The 9375-nt window shown below is 41.0% G+C and overlaps 1 protein-coding gene across 1 annotated transcript; it reads right to left on the bottom strand.

Annotated features, from left to right (window-relative positions):
• Positions 1–5738: 5738 nt before the first annotated feature.
• SCG2 (secretogranin II) lies at positions 5739–8559 on the bottom strand. Its single transcript, XM_003209055.4, is given in 2 exon segments — positions 5739–6842; positions 6845–8559. Coding segments are annotated over 2 exon segments (1890 nt in total). The 5' UTR covers positions 8024–8559; the 3' UTR covers positions 5739–6131.
• Positions 8560–9375: the final 816 nt, after the last annotated feature.

Genomic DNA, 9375 nt, shown 5'->3' on the forward strand with positions numbered 1-9375 from the left:
TGCTCTCCTCCCCCGGTGAAGCAGAGCTTGGTGCCTGCAGCGCATCTCAGCAGAGGCAGGTGGAGTGCTGCACCAACCTGCTGGTCAGTGCACACTGAATGTCTGTTATGTAGAATCATAGAATTATAAGTTTCAAACTGCTGTAATGGAGGTATTTACCAGTGTACGTTACATTTGGAGGCAGGGGTTACTTTTCTTCCTTTACTAGGGGAAAACATTGTAAGTGAGGCCGTAATTTTGAATGTGCTGCTTCCAAGACATTTGCAGATAGCAAGTGGTTTCCTGGAATAACAGCCTCTCTCAAGAGAAATGTCAAGTGCATTTAATCAGGCACATTTAGAGCTCTGCAGTATCTGCAAATGAATTATTAACGCTTTCAAACCTTTTTGAATGATCCAAAAGTCATACTGTTCGGATCATCAGCTCTGATTCAGGGCTTCTCCTTTCCACGTTGTGCACTGGAAGTTCTGCACCTTCCTGTTGCTCCCAGCCTGAGCTCTTGCTGCTCCAGAGGCACATGGGGAGCCAAGCAAATGCAGAGTGCAGCTGGCAGCCGGCTGTGCCTGCGTGGATTTGTACCTCATTTAGCAAACAGCCCCAGATCAGTGTTGTGCACCTTGGGGGCAAATAAGGGATGCTCCAGGAAATGCAGTTCCCACACAGAGCTCATCATGTCTACTCTCCACAATGCATGATTTGCACTGAGAAAGTGGAAGATTGGTCTGGGCAGGATTAGCCTGGAGGAGCAGAGCTTGAGACATTAGGCTTCCTATAAGCTAGTAACAGTAGAAATGGCAGAATAGTATTAGGAATTAGAGCACTGCTCAGGACACCTGCCTTCCAGCCACAGCTCGACCATTGGCATGTTCAGAAAGTCACAGCTGCCTTCTGTCGCTTTGCCTGCAAAACAAGTGATCTTGTAAACACTTTGAGAAATGCTGGTGACTGTCATATGTACATGAGTCAAACTCCTTTCACTGCAATGGAGAAATACTCTTTTTAAAAAAAAATAACTGCAACAATCCAATTTCTTCAAATGAGATAATGTGGTTACATTAATTTTTGAATCAGCAAATATTCTCATTTCATACCCCCAGCTGACAAAATAATGAGCCATCAAGATGCAGATGTAAACAAAACACTTGAGATAGCTTGTGACTTAGCGAGGAAGAAAGAAAACCAAAAAGGTATTAACTCTCCTGGATACTAATACAGTATAGAGAACTCCCTTAGATCTTCAGAAAGGTGTTCGGCAGCTTGGTAGGTTGCAACCAAATACAACGTATCTGTTTGATCTGCTTGCTGAAGTATGAGAATACTATGAAGCTGACTGCAGCCTTTTGGGGTAAGATGTGAGCAGAAAGAAAGCCCCTAACAAACAGCGTGCAGACCAGCTGCATCCAGGATGCTGTGAAGTTGTGGCACAAAAGGAAAATTAAAACTCTGCCTCTTCCTTTGCCTGAGGATAGCTTGCAGGGTGGTCACTATTTTGTGCGTTATTATAACAACAAGCTTGGTAGTGTGTTTGTTATGGATTACGTATTCCTTAATTAACAGCGTGACTTCATCCCACTACGCTCAGAAGCAAAGCATAAAGCACAGGCAATCCAGGTGCAGTGGCTGTAGACTCGGGAGCAGTAAAGCACTGCGGTGTGTCTCTACATGGGCAGAACAGCTCGCGGATAGCAGTGTCCTGCAGTCAGGTGTACCTATCTGCTCTTCTGCAGGAGCTTGGCTTACATGTCCAGAGGCAACTATAGATACCAAGAGGGTGCTGCCTATATAATATTCGCTCATTTCAATTAAAAAAAAAAAAAAAAAAATAAAGAAGTAAAAAACTAAAACTTTAACCGTTAACGTAAGTAGGAAAGTTTAAGTTAACCGTTAACTTAACCTTTAACCTTTTTTTAACGTTTTTTTCGTAAAGGGTTAACCGTTTCGGGTAAAGGGGAAAAGGGGAAAAAAAGGGGTAAAAAAAAAGTTTAAAAAAGGGGTTTAAAAAAAAAAAAACCTTTTAAAAAAACCGTTTAACCGGTTCCGGACCCCCGGTTTTCCCTTTTTTACCCGGTTTTCCCGTTCCGTTAACGGGAGGTTAAAGGTACGTTCGGTTCGTACGGGAAGGGGGTTTACGGTCCAACTTTTTAGTTTTGTCGGTTCGTTTAAGTTTAACTAAAAACCTAAACGAACGTTCGGTTTAGGGTTACGGTTGGTTGGTTTTGTTAGGTAGTTACGTTAAGTTCCTTTAACCTTTAAACTTAAATAACCGGTGGACCGTTACCTAATACCCCTACCCTAACCGGTACCGTCACGAAGGACGAAACGAACGACTAAAGTAACGAACCAACGGGACCGGAAGTAACCCTACGGTAGGGTCGACGTAGGGTCGGTCGTTAGGAACGTACCGGGTAACGGGCCGACGTTAAAAGGTAAACCGAACCTACGTCCGGGTCGGGTTGGTTCGTTCCTTACCTAACTAGGGTCGGAGGAAACCGAACGACGTCCGTCCGGGACGGTAAGTACGACGTAGGTCCGTTCGTCGAGTACACGGTAGGTTACCGTTAACTTACCTTCGTCGTCCTTTCCTTTCGTCACGGAAGGACTTGGTCGTTACCTTAACTAGTTCCTAACCGAAGGGACGGAAACCTAAATTAAGTAAGTAACCTAAACAAAGGGTAGGGTCGTGCCTATATAATATTCGCTCATTTCATTAAAAAAAAAAAAAAAAATGAATAAAACACTTTACGATGAGATTAGCTATCTATTTTCTGAGTCTGGAAGAGGAAAGAATATAAATGTTGCTTTTTTGCTTGAAATCAGCTGAAACCTCCATGTGGTTCTATTGCACAACATGTAACTCTGTTATTTCAAACTTAACAACCTTTTCTTTTTTATGAAGACAAACCACCACAACAAAGTCTCAATGGCTCTCACATCCTGTGCTGGGTTCTTACAAACTGGTGCAGTTACTTGTGCAGAAGCTTCTCTTCTGAATTTTGTTACTTCCACAGCTGAAATGAGTGTTTTGCCCTTCCTCTTCTCCTTTTGCCAGACCCTGCTGGCCCAGCTAGCTGTGTGGGAGGCCAGAAGGAGCATTGCTTCTGACTGGGTCCCCTAGACATCAAGCAGATCATACAGCTGCCATTACCACTTAGAATAATGTGAACAAGAGGTAAACTGTAGAGGTAGCAAACTATGGAAAGTCTCTCACAGTTCCCCTTGCATGAGGGGCTATAGGACTCCTGCACGCAATGAGGAAGGCAGAATATTGCAAGGTGGGTTGATAACCCTTCTGTTTGAGATGTGGCTTTATTTTCTTCTGTACAGTCTCTGAAATAATTTGTTCCCTTATGAATGGATTTGTACAAGACATAAAAATGCTCCAATTCCTTAGACCCTCAGCTTGTTCTTGTACCCTAATTTCTCCCTGCTCTTGCCTTGGATATGAGCCACAAGGTAGCGTTTGTGCCAGACAGCTGCCTGGGGCTGTGGGGAGCCTGAGGCAGGGAGTGCTAAGGACTGTGGTAGAAGGGAAAGGAGACTGATGGACTTAAAACTGCTATTGGCCGTGCTTGACTGTGTTTCCTCTGTATGCCATCTCAGTTGTGTCCCTGCACACCTTATAGCTGGAGGTATGGTATTGCTGGGGTGTTTAAGGAGCACTGGTTGAGCCTTACAAATCTTTCAAAACCAAGGAGATTGATTAACAGTAGGCATAACAATAGCACGCTGTTATTAACTGGTGTAAAACGTTGTTTTGATGCAAACTCATACGTTGACTTAATAAACAAATGAGGAAAAAAAAGCCAACCTTAAACCATGAGCCTTACAGCCTTCTGGCTTTGTTTTTTGCTTGAGGAAAACATCAGGTTCTCTGAGTCAGGTCCCTCAGGATACCCTGAACTCTGGGGACCATTGGTAGCATTGGGAGAGCTGCAGTTCTGCAGGCATCGGCACCAGGGAAAAAATGTGTCCAGCCCACACGTAGCACAGCACCAAGACCCAAGGGTTGTGGTAGATGCCATTTAAAGCTCTATCTTGGCGCAAAGGAGAAATAAAGGTCGTTTCTGCAAAGCAGTTTTCATTACCATCTCTTCAGTGCTGCTGGGCCACCACGGCCGTTGCCTGCCACTTTCCTCCCAACTGCCATAGCAACCTGGGCAACCTCATGTGATGCTTCTCAGTGTTCGCTTCCATGGAGAATGTGGTGAGGATGCTCCTTACTAAATCCACCCTTCTATGTCACCATTGAAAGAAGGAAAGGAAAGGGAAAAGGAAAGGAAGGGGAAAAAGCCAACGACAAAAATTTTGCTGTATTTTCTGAATCTTTTCCTGCTAATTGGTTTGCATTTTATTTAGCCTGGTATCCTGCTGGTGCTCAGCACCTGTGTTGAACAGCACATCTGCATGCCTATTGGACTCCGTGTAGGCTGCGAGTACTCAGGGCCCTGTGCAGGCTTTTGCTGCTTGGCTGCCAGCTGCAGGACCCTGAGCCAGCACAGCCTCTGTTCCCACCATGGGCTCACCCAACCCTGCACAGGCAACCAAGGAGGGTGACAGCATTAGGAATCAAAGTGAAAATGAAATACAGTGATTTCACATCACCAGCAAGCAAGTACTACTTGAAAAGCAACAGGTTTGTCTTTCCTTAGAGTATAAAAGCAAAATTCACTCCAGTAATTTTTTTCAGTTCTCTGCTTAATGTTTTGACTCATCCATGTAACAGAGAAATGAAGAATTTTAATGTGGTCCAAAGCAAGACTCTGGATGAATTATAATCTGCAATTGCTCCAGGTAATTGTGACTCTGGAAATGAACTCTTATTTCTGCAGCCTTTGTACTCTGCTTCATTAGATATTACCTCGCCAAAAATCATCCCCACCCCACTTAGCATAGATGAGATGCTGAAGAATACCGCAGGGAGAACTACTTTTAAACCATAATCGTGGAAATGCTTATGCCTGAGTTGTCCTAGTGAAAAACATGTATGACTCATGGAGTTACACAAGTACATTTAGTTCTGGAAAGTAGCTGTAGCTTTTCCAGAACATCCCCTACAGTTCTTGGCAAGAGCTTGAGAGACCTTTCACATGTCCAGGATGTCAAGTAATGTAGTGAATGATAAAGATCTGTATGCTTATGTGTATATTTAACCATCATTTAACAAAAAATACTTTTATTAGACAAGAAAGGGATATTACCATCAGTGTTAGTTCTCTGCTTGCCTTGGGGCTTGTTTCTTTCTGCATTGCAGCCATTGTGAAAGGTGGCAAGGAATCTATCTGTAGAAATTCCCCTCTGCTCAGATAAGAAGATTCAATTTGGTATTACTTAGAACTTTCTATATAGTTTGTCTTAGCTAGAAAGATCATTTCTCTTCCCCCCACTGCCAAGAGATGCAAAGTCATTAGTTACTTGGGGTTCAGTTTTCATACAGTGTAGTGCAGTTACTGCTTGAGTTCACTTTTGACTTCAGCAAGACCTTCAGGTACTCAATGCCTAGAAGATAATGCCAATCAGTGGTATTACAACCCAGAAGAGAAGAATTATGCCACTTAATTAATACTTGGTAAAATAGCAGACCTCGGGAAAAAAATTGGGGAAGTAAAATATGTTTCAGTTTCTAATTTCTATGACTTTATCAACTCCTAGAAAGAAACACAGTCTGTTGTCCAGAAATAATTTATTCATTAACAGTAAAACACTGAATAGAAAAAGCCTTGTAAATAAAACTATATATATAATGCTTTATTTTTTTTATTCGATACTCCACAAAAAACACTACAGACAGTAACAAAATAATCCAATTAATCTTAAAAATTTCAAATGATAATTGTCACTCTTCAGTTATCATGTTTTATTAACAATGCAAAGGTCATTTGTTTATATATTATAGTTTTACTTGATTTCATTAAATTGTTTCTTAAAACACTTGAAGCAATTTGTTATTTGCCCCATAATTTATAACATACATAAGTATATCAATAAACAAGATAACAGCTCTGAGAAAGATATGCAGACTGTTCAATGGAAAGTAGTTGACCAGAAGTTGTGTAGTGGGAGAGAGGGAGTAAATCACAACTGAATTGGGATAGAAGTCAACACGTGGGAGAGAAATCATATTTGGAGAACAATTACATATTTTCCATTGCCCGTTTAGTAATGTGATCTCTTTCAAGCTCTGATTTCTCCTGTTTTAGATACTCCAGCACCTTTGCCAGCATATCCTCATCCAGATACTGCCTGTTTTGCGTGTCATCGGTGTCCCCCGCCATGGAGAGCCTTTTGCTGAGCGAAGCCAGTCTCGCAGCCTCCTGTGGTCCCAGCTGGCTCAGGTGCTCTCTGATGGCCTGCTCCAGCCTCTCGTCTTCCTGCAAGTCGCTTTCAGAAGCTGGAACGGGAACTCTTTTCATCTGGTTCGCATTGATAACTTCGGGATATTTTGCCAGCATCTTTGCCAAGTAATCAGCCAGCTCTTCATCCTTCTCATCCAGTTTCTCATACTCCATTTGTCGCCTTTCCAAATCGTTAATCCACGCAGATTTGGGAACTGGGCGTCCTTTCAGTCTTCTGGGAATGTAAGGCATTCTTGGCAAATCGTTTTCTTGATTAAGACGATTTAGTAAGTAGGAGGGATTCTGATTACCTAAATTGCCAGTTCCCAGAAGGCTGACAATGTCTTCAATATTGAGGTCTTCAGGTAGATTTTCTGGAATTGCACTGAGAGGCTGCTTCATGTACCCACTTTTAGAGTTTACATTATTTTTAAATATGTCACTCTGTCCTAGATTAGTTTCAGTGATCTCATCGAGGTCTTCTGGGAATTCTGCTTCCTGCTCAGCTTCCAACCTTTCACTCTGAAGCTGTTTTTCTCCCCAGCTTTCAACATATCTATTAAATCCTCCGGAGGAATTTGTAAATTCCTTGACATTTCTATTAACTGAGCTATAGACTGAGGGTTAAGTTGCTTGTCCAAAATTGTGGCTGCTCTTTTCTCCTCAAGCTCTCCTCCAGTCCTTAGTTTCCTGTTTCCAGCACTGCCCATCAGCCTCTTCAGGTAATAATTCATTAACTTTGAAACATTCTCTGACATTTGATCTTTATTATCTCTTCTCATTTCATCCTCAAGGAAGCTGAGTTTCCCTGACCTCTTCATTTCATCATCAACTTCCTCTTCATGTTTGTCAATTTCCTCTTTGCTATCTTTTATCTCTTCCTGGGTTTGGCTTTCCACTTTTTCTTCTATGGGATTCCAGTCTTCTCCTCCAACCACATCTTCGTAGGCAATGTTATTTACCTTATACACATCATCTTCATCATCTGCATACAATTTCTGGTCTTCATCCAGCCTCTCCTTCTTGTGATTGCTAGGTCCTGCCATCTTCCCCAACTCCTGAAACACTGATTCCAGTGTAGCAAGACTTTGGGGTGTGTATTGCTCCTCCACTATTTCATTAGTACGCTTGAAAGGACTGTCTCTTGAACTGTCTTCATAGTGACCAAGAGGCATTTTGAGATATTTTTGCCACCTCTCAGGCCACTTGTAAGCCTCATAATCATCAGTTACTCCAGCTGGAAAGCTGTTATCCGAGCTCAGACCATAAAGTTTATTTTCCTTTGTGCCAGCTTTTGACTCCTTCTCAGCTTGCCGCAAGGCTTCCAACATAACCTTGACCCACTGAGACTCATCTTCAGTCAAAGAATCCCTTATATTTTCTGGTAGGTGAACCTGGTCTTTGTTTTCTTTCTGTTGCAGGACATATGGGACACTTTGAAAGGAGTTGTAATCAGGGATGCTTTCTCCCTTGCTAGCTTGCTTGCGAAGATCTTCTATGTATTCCAAAGCTTTGATCATATCAGGATTCGGGAGCCTCTGTAAGTTTTTCATTACATAGTCTGGGTCTTTTTGAAGCAGCTGATACTGCTGGAATGAAGCTGCATCAGCCCAACAGATTAGAACGAAGAAAAAGGTGACAGCACAGACTGCTCCAAGCTGGATGGTTTTAGTTTCTGCCATATTTAGCATACTTCCTTGAAATAAAGAAAAAAAAAAAATAGAGGGTTAATATATGGAGGCAAACTTAGCAATCTGAGAAGCAAAAACAGAGACTGCTGTTTTAAACTGAAATGCATTATGAAGAATATCAGTATAAATGTAGGACGTGTATTTTGATGAAATTTGTTTTGAGATTTTCTGATTCTTTCCTATGATCCCTCAGTTAAGTGTAAAATACTGATTTGCAGTGCTAGAAATATCTGTACGTGCAGTTTTCTTTACAAAAACCAGTTTTTGCAATGGCAGATCTGAAATATAAAATCAAAATCCTATATAGCTCAATGAATGCTCATAGAATATTCTAGATACATTTTGATCATTAAAATGAAAGCTTCAAACAGTAAAGCCAGTATATCCACATTAAAATACAGCTCAAGATATTAATATTAAGACTGCATATAGTAGTATTTTCTGTGATTGTTCCATAGGGCATCTCATTTTCTGAATGAGTAATGCCTTTTAATGGTGCCATACTGCAATAAAATTAATGTAATAAAGTGGAGAATGTGGCATATAAAATGACTTGCAGTTTATTTCTGTCATTACTCTTAGTGCTATTACTTTCCTTTGTGCTATTTCATAAAAAAATATATATTATTTGTATTGCAATTGTATTTTAGTTAAGAGGCTCTCTGAGTGATGCATGAAAAGTAATCCCCTATATGAAAGAGAAGCTATAATTTACCCTACAAGTACAATATAATGTTACTGAAATTTTCCAAAATAGTTTTGGAAATTGACTCAAGTATAGGTTCTGAGTGTTGATTTTGTTCATTCATTCATTTGTTGAAACAGGTCCCAGGACAAACAGAAGCTTGCCATTGGCATAACTATAGAATATAGCAGTAGAAACCCACATCTAATCAGCATGTCCAGTTTGTCACAGCCAGTAATAAACTGTTTAAAAGAACATACTTGGGAAAAATATGCATTTTATTTATATTGTGTATATATATTTATAATATGGATTAGATTAACAAAGTTACGTCATTGCTGCATATGAGGCTAAAGCTGCACAAGTCCAGTCCTGCAGCGAGGTGAGCACACACTGCACTGTGAAGTGAAAAATTGCAGTCACTTATTTCCTAGGAGATGCTCAGGAGCTCATACACTGGAGCAGTGAGACAAATGAGACTCTTTCCTGATGCAGTTACATTAATAAACTAAGTACAATAATGAGAAATAAATGGTAAACATAGAAACCACTTTGCTTAATGGACCTGTTTGGGCTCCTTTGTTTTTGGCTTGGTGAAACCATCCTGTCGAGAACTTCATGATTCATGTCAGACTGATGGAGAGCTATGTATACCATTGTTTATCCA

Source organism: Meleagris gallopavo, chromosome 11, assembly GCF_000146605.3.
Source record: "Meleagris gallopavo isolate NT-WF06-2002-E0010 breed Aviagen turkey brand Nicholas breeding stock chromosome 11, Turkey_5.1, whole genome shotgun sequence".
NCBI classification, from domain to species: domain Eukaryota; kingdom Metazoa; phylum Chordata; class Aves; order Galliformes; family Phasianidae; genus Meleagris; species Meleagris gallopavo.